At 48.1% G+C, this 20,319-nt stretch overlaps 2 protein-coding genes across 2 annotated transcripts; one reads left to right on the top strand and one right to left on the bottom strand.

The window, feature by feature from the left end:
• Positions 1-1,213: 1,213 nt before the first annotated feature.
• On the bottom strand, positions 1,214-14,860 carry ZSWIM7 (zinc finger SWIM-type containing 7). The gene is made up of 6 exons (XM_049803917.1): positions 14,795-14,860; positions 14,148-14,245; positions 12,302-12,323; positions 7,885-7,987; positions 2,169-2,273; positions 1,214-1,517 (listed from the first exon to the last, which is right to left on the bottom strand). The coding sequence occupies exons 1-6, from the start codon at positions 14,821-14,823 to the stop codon at positions 1,401-1,403; spliced, it is 474 nt and encodes a 157-aa protein (XP_049659874.1). The 5' UTR covers positions 14,824-14,860; the 3' UTR covers positions 1,214-1,400.
• On the top strand, positions 14,803-19,376 carry TTC19 (tetratricopeptide repeat domain 19). Its single transcript, XM_049803915.1, is given in 11 exon segments — positions 14,803-14,901; positions 14,903-15,110; positions 15,176-15,249; positions 15,384-15,494; positions 16,059-16,097; positions 16,654-16,710; positions 16,984-17,045; positions 17,619-17,713; positions 17,913-18,067; positions 18,372-18,534; positions 19,056-19,376. Coding segments are annotated over 11 exon segments (1,194 nt in total). The 5' UTR covers positions 14,803-14,805; the 3' UTR covers positions 19,190-19,376.
• Positions 19,377-20,319: the final 943 nt, after the last annotated feature.

The following is a 20,319-nucleotide window of genomic DNA, read 5'->3' as shown; positions in this document are numbered from 1 at the left end:
CCTCCTGCCGGCTGAAAATGAACCAAACTCTGGACAGCACGAACAGACTGAACCACACAGCGCTGCAATACAGAGAGAGCCGGTCCCAGAACACCTACTGGTATGTGACAGCTTGCACTGCAGCTCGGCATCCGCGACTGCTACCTTTCATATGCCTCTTATGAGCCAGAATTCCTGTAGACAGATGTGGTGTATCCTTAGTATGACTGTGCCGTCGGGTTGTTAGCCATTATTAACTACGGCCTGAGTCACCATGGTCTTTAGGCACATTAAGTGCCTTTGTGGATCTGAGCCAAAGTAATTTCAAGGCAAAATAAAAATAGGACACCTCCCCTGCCCCCCTGAAAAGAAAGCTCTGATGGTTTCTATAAAAATGTGAAGTCAAAATGGCAGAGGAACTTTCTGCAGCAAGTGCAGCTATAGCTATTCAGCTATCACTCATTACTGCTCTGATGTACATAGGATGGATGTGTTTTCCTCACGTTGCTCAGATTTTGTATTTGCAGTAACTGTTATTTACATACAGAACGCTTAATTTACCACCTACACAACCTGGCTCAGCCTGTGCCTCATTATTTCTTGTGGCGTTGTGTTCACACGGTGTATCATACGAGGCCACGCTGTACTCGAGGAGGAGCCCAATCTTAGAGCACGGGCAGGGAGTCACAGAGCTGGAAGGAGCTGGTTCCCAGCTCACTGGCTGGTTTGTGGAACAGGGAGCAGCAGTCTCCTTTCTCCCGCGTCTGATGTGGACAGCCTTGCCTTGCCTGCCAGCATGAGGTGGTCGACTTCTCTGAAATGGGTTGATTTAAAAGCACAGCAACCGGGGTGATTGCTTCCAAAGATCCTGCATTGCAGTAAGCACAGTGGAAGCGCAGACCTGCCATCAGCCTCAAGGTGCTGAGGGGTCCCTGTCCCAGTCCCTGGTACAGGTTTGTCAGTGACGAATCAGAAATCGCTGGGCAGTCAGCTGCAAAAAGCCACTGCAGCGTCACTCTGTCGGAGGCCAACTCTACAAAGCCATGCAGGCACTGGAAGGGCAGTGGGGTTAGTCAAAGCACAAGCAGAGCTAAGAAGGTTTAACGGATTGCTAAGAGACCTGCTGGACTGTTTGTATCCCCACATCACAAGCACACAATAATTACAGATTAGTTCAAACATCTTCAGAAATCCCAAGAATAGACTAAATAAAGAAATGAAACTGAAGTCAACGCAGGCTTCTTAACATTTATTAATTAATCTATCAGTGCAAGGCTGCTAATTAACATCATGCTTGGCTGCAGGACAGGAAGAAATCTACCAGCCAGGATGAACATTTGACAGCCTTGTAGATACAAAAAATGCCAGCTACACAGCTGGGAGGGTACACAGAAAGCACATCCGCCTGTGATCCAAATTGTTCATCCTTCATCCTCCTCCTCAGCCAGTAAGATGCTTGTGAGCTGCTCCTCAGAGACAGTTAGTTCCTGGCAGGCTCCCATGGCCTGACTGAGGTAGACAGCAAGTATATGTTTGCACTGGAAATAATAGCGCAGCCAAGTTAACAGAAGGAGCAACGCAGGAATGTCATGCTCTATCTGGAAGCCACAAAAATCCATCCTGGCCAGAATGGGTCTAATGAAGCGCTCACCCCTCCCAGGAACATGGTTCCCTCTTGGCATGCCAAGCCCTGGCACAGGCTGGTCCTCCAGTTGCCCCAGGTTAGTTCTGCCATCAGGATAATAAATACAGGGATCCGACACACAGCGAAGTGTTACTGGCTCCTGATGCCCTTCCCACAATTGCAGAGCAATTGGTTACCCTGAGCCTTTCCTCACTGCCACCAGGTGAACTGCACCACTTCATCAGCCAGACTCCATGTGGCAATCCCATTAGCAGCAGTAGCCCTTGTTCCAAGAGACCAGGGATAATTCATCTCTTGAAAGTCAGAATAGTAATCCGTAATTAAGAACAAAAGTCCTCCCTAGCCCTTGTAAGGCCTAGCTCCACCCAAATACCGCGACTCCCAGAGGCCAGATTATGCAGTGGGTCAGGCACAGCCTGCGTGGCCAACTCAACACTCATGCATTTGCTCCCTTGGAAACTTCAGGCTGCTCAGGTTCAAGGAGCAGAGCACATCCTTCTCCCCGGCTCCCTGTCCTGGCCCCAAGTTAAGGCAGACAACTTACCAGAAGGCTCTCGCTCTTCTGCAATACAGTAAAATCAAAAGCAGGACACGTGCAGAAGTGGCAGGAACTGTAGCAGGTGTAGAGTTTGCCTGAGCTCCCAAGGACCTGAAACAAAGGCAGCCGGAGGGGGCAGGAGTCAGAGACAGCATTTGCTTTTAATTTCTCTAACTTGGCCTGTATCTGGCCCGATGTCCTCTCCACAATCACTCACAGGCACGCAACAGGCAAGCAGGTGCTGCAATACAAAAAAGTCCCCAAACACTGCATTGACCCATCTAAGCTTGAAGCTCCTTGGCTTTCTCAGGGTCTCCGTACGCTTCTCTCCCTGCAGGCAAGGAAGCGCTCCTGTACGTACACCCGTGCTTGCAGCAGACCTCAGCTCCAGTGACTTATATGCTACTAAGAGATCAGGAAAAGGGCAGTAGCACAAAGCTCTGTTCCCTGATCTAAAGCTGGTAACACAGCGAGCTGCCAGCCCCTCCAGCGAGCTCCCTACCCCAGTACTGGCAGACACAGGATAGTTGAAGATGACAAACCTTTCTTGTCACAGAAAGCTCATTTATGAATCCAGGGCCACCATGGACCTGGGGATGGAAGGACAGCAGCAGTGAGCACTCACAGTGAGGCCTTTTCTAACCAGTTTCAGTGGCTGGAGGCTGCAAAGGCTCTTGCTCTTCTGCTCCCCAAACCAGCTGCAGCTATTGGAATCCAGTTTTGTCTGAATAAACAAAGTTGAAGTCTCCAGAGAAGAAGCCTCCCCGCTCCATCTCTGGTTTGCGAACAGCACTGCCTCCTTTTCCCACATGCTGTTCCTCTGCAAGTCTGGTACTGAGGCATATTTCCTCTGCACCACGGGCACAGGATGCAGGCAGCCAGGGGAGGGAAGCATTCGTTTCCAGCATGGCAAAGCTGACAGGCAAACTGTGAGCTGTTGGAGCTCGCTGCATGGTATAGAAAAGCCAAGCTATGGATTATTTCTCTTTTGCTTTCTTCAAGACTGGGAAATAGCTTTTAGAAAGCTACTTTAAGAGCCAACTGCTCTGCCCTCTCCTCTTGCAAGGGAAGGGTCTGAAGGGACAGAATACAGTCGCAGGCCTTAAGCAGAAACCTCTGCTCAATAGCATGAGCTTTACTAATGCTCTGAGGCCTAAAATGAGCGCACACCATGGCCAAAACACAATTACCACAGAATATTTGTCATGATGTGTCTCACATCTGCCACAGTGAGAGCAAGTGCTTTGTGTCAGCTCTGTGGCCTCAACAGCTGGCACTAACTGTTCCTGGATATTCCAGAGAATGGTGGGGATTAACATGGGTGTAATCACCAGCAGTGCCCTCCTCTGCACACAAGCCCCTGGGCTCTGATGGCACACCACACTCCTCTCCTATACCAGGCTTTAAATTCTGGTTGGGTTTGTGGCACACATACACCTAAATCCAAAGATAAACACAAAAAAGTGAAAAGAGAGTGGAGCTCTACAGAGTGCTGCTTCCCCCCACAATGCCCCTGGCATTCCTAAATCCCTCCAGAGGAACATTGTCCCTCCCGGTCCAGAGCTGCACTTGCAAGGGGAGCCTTCCCCTGTCTCCTGGAGCTCTCTCTGCACTCCTTGGCTGAAAGGTGACGTCCACAAGTTTAAGCTCTCCCACAGAAGTGCCTATGACTCATAATCCCCCTTACCGCCAGCAGATTCAGGACACAAGACTCACATTCCTATTTCAGGGTAAACCATTCTTTTTTCAGTCTGGCCTTTACCCTGGGCCCTCCTTATACTCCAGGCTGAGTTTGTTTCACTTGTGATAAGTTTGTTTTTCTCTAGCCCCTTTGATTGTTTTTTCCAAGATGAAGTATTCCGATGGTGCCTTTCTTTCAGAAGTGTTTTCCTTTGAGGAGGGGGGGAAGACACAGACGCTGCCAGATTTGGGCTGAGTTTAGCGTTCCCCCGTCCTGACCTAGATGGCAAGAATGCAGCTTCTGCCTAATAAGGCAGAATATAAAATCCAAAGACCAAGAGAAAAAGGTGCCTCTGCTTCTGGCCAGCTGCAGCCAAGCCAGGCACTGGGGTGCTCTCTTGGCCCTGAGATGCTGTGAGATTTCCTTTCGCTGCCCTCATCTCCAGGCGCTTGCTAGCTGCACAGAGAGGAAAAATCACCTTGGTGGTGGTGTCTCTGCCAGCGTGCATGTGGGGATGCAGAAGAGCCAGCTGTGGCACCATGGCAGGTAGTGCTGCCACCGGCATACAGCTAGGCAGCACCACAGTCTCTGACAGGACCCGATGCTTAAATCCTTCACGTTGGGGCAGGCTGCCATACGGTTCTAGGAAATTAATTTAAAAAGACATAAAAAACGAAGAATCCAATAAAAGTGCAGGATGTGAGCAATGCAAGTGACAGTTGGCAGGAGGGCTAAAGCACTGCCTCTCCCCCTACTAACTGGCTTTACTCCCACAGCTCACAGCATTTCTGCAACTCAGGCGTAGCTAACAGGCACCCCAACCGCTGCCTGCTCACCACTTTACACATGCTGAATCCAGCACAGCTCCACCATCAGTCAACATCCACCATCTCTGCAGCAGGTAAGACTTATTTATCCCTCACCTGGAGTTACAAGGGTTGGCTTTAGTCTGCAGCGCAGGCAGGTATTGTACAAGCTCTTCTGGGATGATTAACAACTCTGAGGTAACATCAGCCCTTGAATACCCCATTGGCACTACTCCTCTATTAAGCAGCAAGGACACTAATGCCTGAGCATTAAAAGACAAATCATAGCTTTCATTTGACTGAGGGCTCTTCTCCCATCTCAGTTCCTGAGGGCAAGCACTGCCTACACTACAGGCTGCAGTCCTAAGGCCTGTCTGAGCAGAGCCATTTTCCCCCGGAGCTGTACCCAACGTGTGCTGGGTGATATGGAATGCAAACAGCATTCTAGCCCGTGAAGTATCAACATCTCAGATTTGGCTATGACAACCCAAAGGAGTTTCACAGTAGGACCAGCCTCATGGCCTCAAAGAGAACAGTTCTCCAGATCCAGCTGCAAATGACAGCACCACCTCAAATACCAGCTCAACCACATCTGGGTGCAAATGGCAGAGCTGACTTTCTGGGGAAAAAGTGAAAAGGATGACTGTGCATGTTGTCCAGGCAGCCATGCATGCCCTCCCACTCCCCACTGCACTGGGCAAGCTTCTCTGCTGAGGGAGAAGTGCACACAGCTGGGATACTTGCCTACATCACACACACAGATGAATGAAGAGCCAGTCATGCTACCCAGCTACTCCTAAGTGCAGTATCCCACTCAGTGTTTCGGTTTCCACATCCACAGATTGCATTCCTGTCACTGCTCCAGGCAGCGGCCTCAGGGGAGGCTCTGCTCTTTATTTTTGCATCTCAGACAGCTGTGCTGAGGAAGGATTTCGAAATGGGACCAGCCTCACAACCCCAGAGAAAATACCTCTTCAGATTCCTCTGTTAATGAACTCATCAGCATGGCCTTAATCAGCAATCACACTCCACTAACAGAGGAATGCTGCTCAGAAGCACACATGTACCTGTAGGCTGCCTGTCAGCTGGGAGGACACAGGCACAAACCCTCGGTGATGCAGGGGGGCCGCTCAAGTCATACCCATCAGCTACAAAGTGCCTGGCTGAAGGCTGGGCTCGTCCTACATTAAGTCCTGGTGACCAGCCCTGATTTACCTGTCCAGGGGTTCCCTCCCCGCAGGGGAACCGGCGGCTCCCTCTACCGGCAGAGGCAGGAGGTGAGCAGTTCTGACACTCGCTCTTTTCCAACATGCACCAGTTGAGCCAACTGTTGGGGCCATCAGTAGATATTAATCAATCAGCAACTCCCATTCAGTGACTGCAGGATTGCCTCCAGGAGGAATTTTTGGCCCCTCACTTCAGTGGGGAGAGGGCAGGGCAGTGTGGAGGGGTGCCTGCCTTGCTGCAGCACATGCAGTTTGAGGCAGCACTGTTCAGCAACGATCCTGCCCAGACCAGAACAGGTTGTCAGGGCAGCACCCAGCACATCCAAGCCCTCTAGCCATGCTTCTCTGAACTCCTCCATGTCTCATGAGGCTTCCTGCATCTAAGAGATGAATATTAGGCCTCTTAAGGTGCAGATAACTCTGCCATGCTGCAGAAAAGCTGTGAGCATGTGAGCACATATTTAGGCTCCCTGGGAAGACCAGAGACTCTAAGCAGTCCCTCTCATCCTTCACACAAAAGAGTGCTAAGTGAAGACTATATCCCAGCCTGCAAAGCTCTGCCTTAGCCTGCATGGCCTGACAAAGCTCTGCAAGGAGAATGTGACCATTCTCTGCCCAGTGGCATATTCAGCTGCAAAAGTAAAAAAGGAAAAACCTTTAAGCATTCAATTAGTAAGGCAGCTGCTTATAAGGGTCCTGGAAGCAGTGCTTCTTAGGCTTTACCAAATAACCACAGGCAAGCCCTCAACTCAAATCAAAGGCTGTGTTCTTGAGCCCTGTATGTTTATGAATCATGCCTCTCTGGAGGGCCCGATCTCCTCTCCAAGGCCCCAGAAGCAATAAAGACTCCATGTGCAAAACGAGCAATGCAAGCTCTGAACACGTGAAAAATGCTTGTGTCATTACCCAGGCCTGGCTTCACAGCTCTTCTCTTACCCTAGATGACCCCACAAAGTATCTCAGCACCTCCAGTGAAGGAGAGAAGGCCCTTTGCAGGGAGGATATTTGGAAATGTTCCTCTTGGCTGTTGCAACAGTGAGCAAAGAGATTCCCCCTTCTCTGGTGTGTGAAAAGGCACAGCACCAAGTTCAGCAATGGAGGGGGCTGTGCTATCTGAGGGGGTTAGTAGTGCTAAGTAGAAGGAATTGGGTGCTTCTTCACCAAAAACTTATGGGCACAGGGTCCCGCTGCTTATACAGCCTTAGCTAGGGCACAGCACACGGTGCGTCTCTGACTGTGACCCCATGGGCTGGATGGAGCTGGTCAACAGCTCACAGAACGGACAGACTGTCCCCAACAGAGATGCCATGGGTGCTGTCGCACAGTAGAGCAAGGAATTGTGCATACCACAGAAAAGTCAGAAGTGCCAATGGCTCCTCTTTTTACCTAATGAGGCTCAGCTCCACCTCCGATCCTGTGCTGTAAGCAGTTTGACCTTTAGGGCTAAGGTGAGCTCTTCTCCCTAAAATGCATTTTGTAAAGATGCTTCTGTGATTCACAGACTTGGCTACAGTGAACTAGAATGAAACTCACGGATTTGGCCAGCATTGCTTTCTCCCAGGCAGCAAGGGTCCTATCGCCAAGTAAAGGTCAAGAGCGTTCAGGATACTGAGGATTTGGAGGGCAACAGGGAAAGAGATGCAGTGATGGAAGATAACACTGCTTTGCGTACAGTTTGTTAAGAGGAAGAACTGCCTTTCCTGGATAGGATGAAAGTAATAAAGCAAAATTAGCAATCCCTGGAAAACTTCCTTCTGACTGTGATACCCACAAACATGTAAGAAATTGCCTCCGACTGGCTGGCAGCCACAAAGAAAATGGTAGTGTACCATGCTGTTCTAATTCTAGTCTGTGGCACTGCTCTCCAGTGTCACTTCAGGAGTTTGTAAAACAGTGATATTCTCTCCATGCTTATCCAAGTGCCCTTCCATGTTCTGCAAGTTAAGAAAATATTGGCTCACATGTCACCTGGAAACCATCAGAAAGTAAGACTGAAGAGGAGTGCGTACCTGGTATGCAGTCCTTCCGCTGGGGGACATGACTCGGGTGACAGAACGCTGATCCACCAAATCCAAAGCTGGGACAGCAGATGGGCCAAATATGAACTTCAGCCTGAAAGAGAACGTGTCTCTAGTTAGGTGACACCACAAAAGGAGACCACCTGGCTTAGCCTTAATCCATAGGATTTAGCCCTATGGAGTCCAGAAGGCCTGTGATCAAAGGTTCCCATTGCCTGTCAAAACTCCACCAGTAACAGCTCCATTAAGTAAGTTACTGTGCTGGTTTTGGCTGGGATAGAGTTAATTTTCTTCATAGTAGCTAGTATGGGGCTATGTTTTGGATTTGTGCTGAAAACCATGTTGATAATACAGAGATGTTTTCGTTATTGCTGAGCAGTGCTTACACAGAGCCAAGGCCTTTTCTGCTTCTCACCCCACCCCACCAGCGAGCACGCTGGGGGGGCACAACAAGTTGTGGGGTGTACACAGCTGGGACAGCTGACCCCAACTGCCCAAAGGGATATTCCAGACTATATGACATCATGTGCAGCATATAAAGCTAGGGGGAATAAGAAGGAAGGGGGGGATGTTCAGAGTGATGCACGACGGAGCCCTGCTTTCCTGGAAGTGGCTGAACACCTGCCTGCTGATGGGAAGTGGTGCGTGAATTCCTCATTTTGCTTTGCTTGTGTGCGCAGCTTTTGCTTTACCTATTAAACTGTCTTTATCTCAGCTCATGAGTTTTCTCACTTTTACTCTTCCAATTCTCTCTCCCATCCCACCGGGGAGGGGGGAAGTGAGCGAGCAGCTGTGTGGTGTTCCGTTGCCGGCTGGGGTTAAACCACAACCGCTACCAAGCAATGAAGTGCATTTGTCATTCTCAGCTTGCCGGCTTTCACCAAGTGACCACCAATCCCTGCCCTGTCCCTCTGAGAAAATCCCAGGACTCAGTCCTTAGGGACAGCCTCTACTCTGCCGGCTATTCAGAGCTGGTTTTTGATGTCCTTAAGAGAACTTCCAAAATTCCAAGCTGCTCCCAAACAGCCTCAAATTTCTTTGCAAAATCCCACTCAGGTTTAATTACAAGGTATTTTAAAGATTTTTTTTACACAGGACATTACAGCTTATGTGTTTCTTCTTCAGCACTATGACCAAAACACTATTCTGGCTACCTGCTGCACAAACAGGACATGAAGTGGTTCCTGTCCTGAACTAAAATGAGACAAAGTACATCAGAGACACAAGTGAGATTGTTTTAGTCAGTCTCTATGACTGTTACACAGTGTTAGGCATGTAGGTGAGGAGCTATCTTTGAGCAGCATTTCTGGCTTGACAGTCACTTTACAGATCACTGATTATTGCAAAGGGACTGTAGGCGAAGCGAGAGACACGGGTTATCCTTACAGTGATCTCATCAGCCTTTTTGTTAGTATTCCCGTAGTTCTTCTGATACAAAGTCTGTGTAGACAGAGCACTGGTGCTTAACCAATTTATCAAACAGTGAACCTAGACTCTAAAACTGGAAACTTTGCTTCTGCCCAACCCCCTAAATACACTAGGTCTTCTTCAGGGAAAACTGCACCTCTGACAGCAAAAGCAAGATGTGCTGGTAAAGAGAAGATGAAGGAAGGAAGTCCTGGGGGATGCACAGTGCTGGGGATCCAACAGAGGTTACAGGCAACAGTGTCACACACAGAGCTTAATTATCCTTGTTGCAGTAAACTCCGAAACACTCACATGAGCACGACGAGCATAAACAGGGATTTTAGTGGGGACAGCATCAGGGAAACGAGAGCACACAGAGGCAGACTTGCTAATGCTAAGGGGAAAAGGAGCTCGTGCTCTGGGACACCTTAACTGTACATACAGGCTGTCCTGGATGAGTTGCCCTGGGTCAGATTATTGATCAGTTGGTCTTGAATCCCACCTCCAGTCATGGCCCACACATCGTGCCTCAGAGCAAGGAGAGAGCAAGGATGATAAATAGCTCCTTAAGCAATAGGAAATGCAGCAGTAGGGCTCCTTCCTCATCCCAGGGAAACTGGTTTAAACCCTGAAGAACGAATGAGTCACTCTGTAGTGATCGCATCTCCTCTATCACAGTCACAACTGTGATAAATTATTCTTTCTCTGCCCACCAAATTGCATCCATAGGAAGCTAAAGACCATTCAGGGAAATACTTAAGGCACATCACTGCACATGGAGCCACCAGATAGCAGTAATTTTACATCTGTAATCCAGCTACCAGCAGGGCTCAGAGACAGCAAACTTCTTCCAGATAAACACCCAGGGACAGCACATGCCTTATGTCACTCCACCCTCCCTAAAACCCCTTTCCCTTTCCTTTCCTTCCAAGCAGGGCACATCACCATGCAGGGATGCACTACTGCACAGCATTTATGGATCAGAGAGTGCCTGGGACAGGGTAAAGACAATATTAGCCAGCTTTGCTAAGATACATGTTTGCTTCCTGCAAAACTTTGCCTTTATACAACTCTCTCCTCAGCCTCGGTGCTGTGAGGCAGCACCGTGGAGGTACATGTTGGTCTCTGGCTGCTGCTGTGCATGGTGCTGTAAAATTCCACACCAGCAAGTGGAGAAATAGAGAGTTGTGAGTCCTGAAGGTGCAGTAATTTCCATCTACATACTCATTGTCTGCACACCCCTGCAAGGAGGTTTTTATCTCCTGCTGAAGCCTTGCGAGGGTATGTGATAAGCTGTATGTCAAATATGGACATATGTACCTTTAGCCTATTGTCCAGACAGCTCCTAGGCTTAAAAGTTATTCTAGACCTGTATATCCAGCTGCTCTGAGTGTGTTCCAAAGAGCTCAGGGGCAACTCAGCTAACTTTACAGACCTTTTATCCACTGAGAAAAATCTGTGTAGTCTAGATTAGTTACAAGTGTAAACAACAAGAAAATCAGCAGTGATGAAAAGATAGTATAAAACATGAGAAGAATAGGACAAAGCAGAGGAATACTTCCAACTCCAGTGAAGACACAAAGAGCCAAGGCAGAACCCTGGCGTCTCAGCAGCATGGCTGACCTATGTGTCTGAGTCAATCTCATTGATAACAAGCCAAGCAGACAGACTTATTCCAGGAAGACCAAAACTTCAGTTGCACAAACTCAAGGCAGTAAGGATTGGCTTCATCTGAGGACTGAGAGGAGGTGGGTGGGGGAACACTCAACGTAAGACATTCCTTGAAGATTAGGTTTGGGACTATAAGGGGGCTGAGTTTAATGAGTTTCAGTAACTCTTTCAAATTTGAGGAATTATTTTTCCATGTATATAATTCGATCAGTCTAACAGGAAATAAGTAATGGGAATGCCCAAAGGAAATTCAAGGACTTCAGAGATTTGGAAGAGATTCAGAAATTAAATCAGAATACTTCTGAGCTGCTGGTCACAGGGAATTGATGGAAATCTGACTGCCAAGAGTTAACACCCAACCATTATTAAACTTAACAAGGGAAATTCTTTCCTCCTCTTTTCTTTCATGGCAAGAAGGAAACAAAAAGTTACACGAGACTTGTCAAATATAATCCCACTCTTCAAAGGCCATTGTGGTCCCAGAAGAAGGAGCCTGCATGCATAACTTTCACAAGTGTTATGTGAGATAACTTTAGACCCAAAGATATTAAGGCCTGAAGGGTTCCTAGTGATCTCCTCTCCTGGTTAAATTACAGGCAAGCAGGAACACAAAGTTGACGACTAATCTGAAAAGCCTTTCTCACTGTGATGGTGCCTTTTCTCTACCTTTAACACCTATTAGTGAGGGCTGCAGAAGTTGTGAAACTTGGATCTCTTAGGAGACTGCCTGGGATTGACTGAAATATTCATAAGCTTCAGTCAACACAAGGATGATGAAGCTGACCTGAGACTTCTTCTAAACAGAAGAAAACTCCAAGGGCAATCTTCAAGTGAACAATTCCCTTGTGCAGAGAGATGATATGCTCACTTATCCCTTTCTATCACACATGCCCATGACTCAGAAGAAGGGATCTCAGGATGCTGCTGTGCTCACAATGATATCAACACGGCGGAGATGGGGCACTCCAGCGGCATGAATCACTCGAAAACACAGTCCACTCTCACAGAAATCTCATTCCAGATCTGAGGGTGGACTCAGAGCTCAGGTTAAACATTCTGAGTTTCTGCATGTTTAATCCACCCAAATTAGAGCAAGTCATCACAGGAGATTCAGCGATACAGAGATAATTTCAGGAATCTCTGGAAAAACCCATGAGATTGTCTCTTTGGACCTTCATTTCCACCACCAGCAAAACCACGTAGCAACTCTGCATGAGAAACATGTACTGGCCAAACACAGGAAAAAAATAGTGGTACTATGATGAAAGCAGATTATCAACCGCCCTTTAGCCGGACACCTGGGACAAGAACTGAAGCAAAAGATACTTACCCCAGCAGCAGGTCATCAGGGACTGTAACAAAAAGAAAAACGAAGCATGATTTTGCTGAATTTCCTCACTGTGAGAGACGCCAACATCACAGGAAGGCTAGTGTCTCCCTAATGTACCCCCAGAGGTCACACAGGACTGCAGTGCTCTAGCCATCCTCTCTAGTCACCAAAAAGCAACAAGGAGCAGCAAAATGATCTGCTGTGGTAGTGCTAAGGCACTTACCAAGTACAACAATCAGAAACAGAGGGATTAATTTTAAAAATAAATGCAGAAGCCCAAATATACTTACTTTTATAATATCCTATAATATCCTATAAGCATTCAAGAAAAGGCATGCAGCCTCAACATCTTACTCTGCCACTTTAAGAGGTTGGTTAAAAATATTGGTTTCCCCGAAACTTTCTTGGCATGAGTTGAGAACTCTGGCATCAAAACTTTAAAAATGTTGTTCTTTTCCCAGTATAGTCTTGCAGGGCGTCACTAGTTTATAGCTCTTAATACAGCACGTAAAAACATAATGTCTTCACTTATGGGAACTCCTTGTTAAGATGGAAAGTTACACTTAAGAAAATTAGTCTGTTGCAGCTAACAGCTTAGGCTCTGATCATCCAATCTGATCTTTCTGTTATCACTGATGGGACACAGTATACTATGTCTCTGTATTCCACTGGAAGATCAGGACTTTTGACTTTAAAATCCTTTGTTCCAACAATTCAAAATATTCTCTATGACTTACGCTGTTGATTTGACTTTTCCAACTTTATTCTAATTTAAATCTCCAAAGTGATCAATCAGTTTGTTTCTGCAGTTATGTCTCAGTGTACATCTTAGTACTATTTTGGTGCTTTAAGGAGAAGTATACCTTAAAAGGAATGTTGACTTGTTTTTTTTCTCTCCTAGTTTACAACAGGATTTATAAAGCTCTTTTAAAAAGTCACATGTAGATTTTGGATCTACTCTAACCTGATGGGAGCCATACTGCAAGTATGCCAAAAAGCTGTCAATGTGGTCACTCTGACAGTTTCGACATTAAGTCTCTGCCCATTCCCCACTCAAATGTAGTGCTCAAACAGACTTCTCTGAATGTTTATTTGGTTGGTTTTAGTGCAGTTAAAAATATTCCTTAAACAGACACTTTACTAAGGAAGAACCATTCTGCACTACTTATCAAGTAAACACAAATAGTAATATTCTTTCAGCATAGATTACAGAACTACGTTAGTAATCCAGAGTGCAATGAAGGTAATTGTTCTTAACTAGCTGCTAGAATTGGCCAAGATTTAACTGTTGGCTTATGTTTGCTTCATTCAAGCAACAGGAAAGCTGTTCTTTGCCCTAACACAACACCCTCTGCCGGTCAGTCATGAAACATGATTGGGTTTATGAAGATTTCCCTTTCAACTCTAGTCTTGAAATTAGTGAGTCTATAAAAAGAGCAGTACACTAGGCACAACTAAATGCCTGCCTGGAAGTATGTAAGTTGTCATCCCTCAAGTGCAACCACTTACACTACAAGCTCTAAGCAATCAGCATCACCTTAGGTCCCACGTTCAAAAAAGTGTCCAAACTGGTCTAATCTTTGAAAGGGCCTGACTTTGAGAAGGGGGCTGCTCCTCATTACCTGTGCTTCAAACCCCTTTGTGTTGTCTCCGGACAGGGACACAAAAGCTGGAAACACCTGATACAACTTGCCACTCCTGAAAGTGAAGGCCACCCCTTAGGCGCCAGTCTGCAGAAGATACAAACAAGAGGAGGCGAACAACCCTCACTGCTACCCGAAGGTTTGACCACACCAGTACTACTGGCCCACCGCCTGCTGAGATGGTTCTGTTTTCCTTTACGTACCGTGTGAGGTCTCCTGAAAAGCCTTTTTGATCTCTTTCAAAAGCTCTTCTGCTACTGCTGGCAAGGTACTATCCACCTCATTGGCACCGGCCTCATGACTGGAAGCAAGACAGAAGGGAACAGGAGACGGTGGGAAATCGCTAGGGTCACCGCAGATACTACAAACCAGGACAGTTTATCTGGGCTGTGCTCTTCTCTCAACCCCGCATCGTGGCCAAGGAAGGGCATCCTCAGCAACTTTTGAAATGCGTTTTTTACGGGTTTTTGGAACAAAGGGTTTCTCAAAAACACACGGGTGTCTCTCAGATACCCCCACATACAAACAGGTCCCGTGGAAGGGGACTGGGGGCGTACAGCTGGCAACAGGACGAGGCTCTGGCCTGGAGCGTCCCGGCGCTGGGCCATGGCAGTTCCCGGCAGAAGAGGACGCACAGCCCACCCCCCGCCACCGCCCCCGGGGCCCACCACCCGCGCTGGGGATCTCTCAGGGAAGAGGCCGTCGCCTACCAGGCCCCGACAGCGGCAGCCACGGCGGCTGCTCGCCGCTGCGGTCCCCGGGGACCCCCATGGGCACGGTGGAGCCGCGTCGGAGCTATTTAGAGCCGCCGGTCCTGGGACGGCGACCCCGTGGCCAGGATCGGGCCTACCTGTGGCCGCCATGAGGGCGCGTCTCCATAGCAACAAGGCGCCCTTTGCCCCGGGTGACGCACCGGCCCGCATCACGTGGCGAGGGCGAGTTCTTAAAGGGCCCGCAGGGACGAAAGATGCTGGCGGCGGGGGTGCCGCGGGCCCTGTGCCGTCTGGCCGCCCGGCGCTGCCCCGCTGGGCTCCCGCCGTCCCGAATCGTGTGGCGTGGCGGGGCCCGAGGGGAGGAGGACGACGACGACGGCGGCGGCAGGAGGACGGGGTTCGCCCGTCGGCGGTGGGCCCGGCCGGTCGGGGGTGCCCTGGGCTTCGTGGGAGGTGAGGCCGGTCGTGGGCTGCGGGCCGGGGCGGTGAGGGGCAGGGCGGTCACCCTCGCCCCGCAGCCTTCTCCCTCTTCCCCAGGGACGCCGAGGAGGAGGGCGAGGACGCCATTATCCTCCTGCTGAAGAGAGCCAAGGTGAGGGGCCGGCCCCTTGCAGGGACGCGGACATGGCGGCCTTGGGTGGGGGGTGATTTACCTCAGCGGGGGTCCGTCACGCGTGGGCTCTGGCGGGTGACCTGCCCCTCGGCTTTTCGCCTTTCTCTCTGCAGCTCAGCATCATGAAGGGTGAGCTGGGGGAGGCCGAGCGGGTGCTGCACCAAGCCCTGCGGCTGTCGCACCAGTCGGATAACAGGAAGGCCATCGTCTACACCTACAGCATGGTAAGGCTCTGGGGGGAGCTGGCAGGGGCTGTCCCCTGTCATAGCATCATAGAATCGTTTAGGTTGGAAAAGACCTTTAAGAGCATCGAGGCCAGCCGTCAACCCAACACCACCATGCCCAACAAACCCTGTCCTGAAGTGCAGTGCCCTGTCTGTGCGTTTTTTGAACGCCTCCAGGGATGGTGACTCCACCAATTCCCTGGGCAGCCTGTTGCAATGCTTGACAACCCTTTCATTAAAGAAATTTTTTCTAATATCCAATCTAAACCTCCCCTGGCGCAAATTGAGGCCATTTCCTCTCGTCCTATCACTAGTTACTCAATAGAAGAGACCAATACCCACCTCACTACAACCTCCTTTCAGGTGGTTGTAGAGAACGATAAGGTCTCCCCTCATATCATGTCTAGTCCGTGCTACAAGTCGCCATGGGGCTGCAGGTCCCTTTGGGGGGTGTAGTGCCGTATACTGGGGCTATAGTGGAGGCGTAAGTAGAAGAAAAAGCAGTTGCGTTGAGGCTAGTCCCCGCAGCCTTTGTGAGGCTTCAGCACTGTCTCTCTCTTCCAGATGGCAAACGTGGCCTTCATGCAGGGACAGCTGGACAATGTGAGTAACTCTGGGTTTTTTTCCCTCTGAATTTTAAAAGGCTGACATCTTGTGCAAGATCTTGAAGGTGTGGCGTGCTGTGACAAGCTGCATGCTGAGACTTGTGAGGTAGAGATCTCCCAGAATAAAGCAGAACAATCTGCCTTAGGACTGCAGCCCCATGGACCATATGCTGTTAATAAAGATACTTTCACAGTTAAATTTTGAGCTCCAACATGGTGCACAAGGGAAGGAATACTTCTTGCTGTCAAATGCCACAGTCGAGCATTTAGATGTGCCTGTCCCAAAGAGAATCCAGGAAAGCCCTGAAGGCACACAGATGTGGTAAACTCATGGCTGGTGTAGCAGTCCTAAAGTAGAAACTGAAAGGACCCACTAGTTGGCAGTACCATTGGGCTCTGGTTAGCCTTTCACTTCTGACTGGTCTTGACATACAATGTAAATGCCACAAATTGTGAGACAGGTTTCTCCCAGTAGTCTGCCTCCATAAAGGGTAGAGATCTTTTGTTTTGACTGCCATCATTCCTCAGTATTCTCTTCAAAATTCTCATTTCAGGCAGAAAAGCTCTACAAAGCAAGTATGAGCTATTTGCTTGCAGGAGACGCAAAGGAGGTATGTTCTTCTGATAAAGGCTTTCACCTGGAAGTATTAACAGTGTGGTGCACAACTCTTTGGTCTATTTCTTGTGCTTAATACCTCCTGCTGGAAATCGGCAATACTAGCTGGGAGCTTGCTGGCTTCTCAGGAACTTCCTTCAATGGGTAGCAGCTCTGGAGACAATAGGATGGGGATTTTTAAGGTCTAAACTTGTTTGCTGACAAAGTAATGTTTCTATTGGGGAGATGCAAGAAGAATTAACAGTTGCATTGTGTGTCCTCCTGGCAGGATGACAATGCAATCCTTGAGATGTCCCTCAAGCTGGCCAGTATCTATGCTGCTCAGAAACAGTGAGTTCCCTGCTAAAGGCATCTTTTGCTTTCATCTCAGCTTCACAGTGGCAGTGGTGGCCAAGTAGAGGCTCTTTCCTCTAAGAATAGAGTGCCTGAGGAAGCTTTGATGTGAGAAGATAACATCAACATAAAGGTTCCCACAGGCGTGATATTTGTGTACCCACTGTCGTGCAGCACAGTGACTGCTGTAGGAGCTGCCCAGCTTAGGGCAGAAGTAGCCATAGAGGACATTGCTCTTTAGTCTTAAATCCACATCACACAGGAAGGGCGACTTTTGAAGCAGTTGGTGCCTGGTTGTAGCATCATTTTTCAGTGGAGCACTGGCATGGGTTGCCTTATCTGGCCTTGTTTGGGGGGAGGGGGGCCCTCTCCACCTCTTGGACCCCTTTGCCCATGGGTCAAGAGAGGGGTCCAGGCCACGATCAAGAAGAAAGCATTATGGGCAAGAAGGGTCTGGTTGAGGGGAAAAGCTGTCTTACAGGCCCTTTAGAATGAGGGATTGAAAGTGTTCACATCTGTCCCTTCAGGAATGGAAGGAACCTTGCTTTGCTGAGTTGTTGCACTTTGCAGGCACAAATTAGCCCTGGCTGGCTATGAGTTCTGCATCCTGACCTTAGAGGAGAAGATTGCCAAGCAAAAGGACTTGCCTGAGGATGTCTTACCAGGTGGGACTGCCTTGTCTGCCAAAGGCTTCTCTCATCTTTTCTCCATTTCCCTCTCCTTGATGCTGCTTACCATATTGCCTAAGCACCATCTTCATGCCAGTCCATTGTCTTCACACCGCATGAGTTTCCTACTCTTGTAGGATGGAGACTCATGCTTGATCTTGTAGACGTGATCACTTCCATTCCTCTTTATTTGCAGCTGAAGAAAAGGCCAACACCCGTCTCTTGCTTGGGATGAGTCTAGACTCCTATGCTCGCTATCTCCTAAGCATTAACCAGCTCCCAGTGGCCCAAAAAATGTATGAGAAGGCTCTGCAGATATCAAATGATGTTCAGGGAGAGACTCATCCACAGGTGACTTGTACAATCGTAGTTGGGCTACTAGGGAAAGAAAGACTAATCTAGGGAATGAGGCAGCTTTAAAAGCAGCTTTGTTGCCATCAAATGTACACAGCACTGAATTATGTTCTGTTTTCCTGCCAGGAACAATTGAGCATGCAGCATGCTGATATATAAATATAAGATGCTTTCTTACTGAAAACTTCTCTGGCAAATACTACTTTTACTAGTGTGACAGGGGAATGAATGTGGTGCTCCTGCTGCCCCAGACTTCTATACCGAGTGTTGCTCTGAGGCTTCCTTTTCTGTCCTGGTACAGACTGTCATCCTGATAAATGACTTAGCAACTGTACTGGATGCTCAGGGGCACTACGATGAGGCATATTCCTATGTGAAGAGGGCAGCTGACCTGGCAAAGGAGACTCAACACCCTGAGGAGCACATGGTGCTGAATAACCTGGCAGCAATTCTGATGCACAAAGGTAGGTAAATAAACGTGCAGCCTATGTCACTGTGCTTGTGCTGACTGTGGATACCTGTATTGTAGGACTGAACTACAGTGCTATTTTTGTGTTACTATTTTTAGTCTAAGCAGTAGGTCTGCTGACTTTGTGGAGGCAACCTGCGTTGCACCCACATTGAATTCAGCTGCTGAAGGATCTTGTCCAAGATAAATGCAGTACTGGTGCATCTGACTCAAAAGGTTGCCAGGGGATCTTGTTTCCCTTGTCCTGTATGTACAGTAACTGGTTCCAAAAGGACAGAAGACATGCTTGAGACTTGTTTCTATGAGATCTTAATGCTGAAGCAGCACCTTGCCCCATCATCATTGCTGCTGTCTACCTCTCATAGTTGGCACCCTCTGCTGGATGTTTTCTGAACCTCCCTAATTCTTGATGTGTTCCAAGTATGCTTGTCCTTTGCATGTGGTCAGCTTCAGGAGGGGACTCTGAAAATGGGCACTGTAATTGGCTAGCCATGCTACTTTTCCCTCTTACTACAGAAGACTTTCTGCAAGCAAAACAAGTGTACAAAGAAGCTCTCAAGCAGGCACAACAGAAGGGAGATGTTGCTTCTGTCCAGCATATCCAGGAAGAACTAGCTGAGCTGGCCAAGAGGAGAAAGGGCTCCAAATAAGTTTGGCCACAGAGTCCAACTTTGAGGTGGCTGACAGCAGCAAGGGTTGGTCACTAGAAGCAGCCTGGGACCAGTTTGGTGCAATTCTCCAGGGGAACAGCAATGAGGAATTTAAGGACTGCTTAACAAGAAGGGCTGCTACTACTTAGCAACTTGGCCCAAAATAAAGTTGTGAAATCTTAACCTATGTAAATTTTTGTGGTGGTGTAGTCTATGGTTAGAGTGACCTACTGTGCCAGTGACTTAACTTTGTCTTGACTGCCAGCAAGGGGCAAGTCTAGCCTGGTATTAATACTTGCAGCTCAGTGAAGGAGTAGTCATTTGCTACTCCTGACTGTTCACATAAGTATTCGGTTTCAAAACATGGCTATACAAAAGCTAAGTCATGAACAGAAGAACAGGCAGGAATTGCCTCACTCTTTACATGCTGGCTAGCACAACAGGGTGTACTTTTGTCAGTGCTACAGTTCAGTATGGGTTAACTTCAGAGCATTTCCCGGGCTATACCTGGACTATGACAGAGCTGTAGCTCCATGTCCTTTTCAAACACATTGCCTGAAGAGCAAGTGTTTTTCTTCAAAGCGTTTAGCATCCAAAGATTGAAAATGCCCTCTCAGAGGAGGGGGTGAGACCAAGACAGCTGTTGTCAGCAGTAGTAAAGCACTCAGCTACCTTACCCCAGTCAAGAGCACACAGTGTCAAAGCTGTCATCCTTTCTTGGATAGGTCAGTGCTAGAATGCTGAGGCTTCTGAAGTTATATTTAGCTAGGATAGTAGAACTAACTGTAATCCTGTCACTAACCAAACGTTATTTTAACCTCTCATTTGTAAGAGCTTCAACTGGTTGGTACAACCCTTAATGTTAATTGCATCATTATTAGTTTACTTACAAGTAGCATTAGTGGCTTCAGTTCTGCTTAACTTTGAGCTAAGAAGAGGCATGCAGTTTTCTAGAGTAGATGAGCAGTAAAGCTAGAAAAATTTAATTCACATATACAGCAAGCTAAGAAGTAAAAATATGGCTGTTTGTTACAGGCCCACTTGTACTAACAGAAAGGCTCTAACACATTAGAGCTGATCTTTAAAGTTCTGGGTTCTGGTTTTTACGTTGCAGACCTTCGATACTCCAG

Source organism: Accipiter gentilis, chromosome 6 (genome assembly GCF_929443795.1).
Source record: "Accipiter gentilis chromosome 6, bAccGen1.1, whole genome shotgun sequence".
NCBI classification, from domain to species: Eukaryota; Metazoa; Chordata; class Aves; order Accipitriformes; family Accipitridae; genus Astur; species Astur gentilis.
The sequence above is the reverse complement of the archived record's forward strand: the minus strand, read 5'-3'. Positions and strand labels throughout refer to the sequence as shown.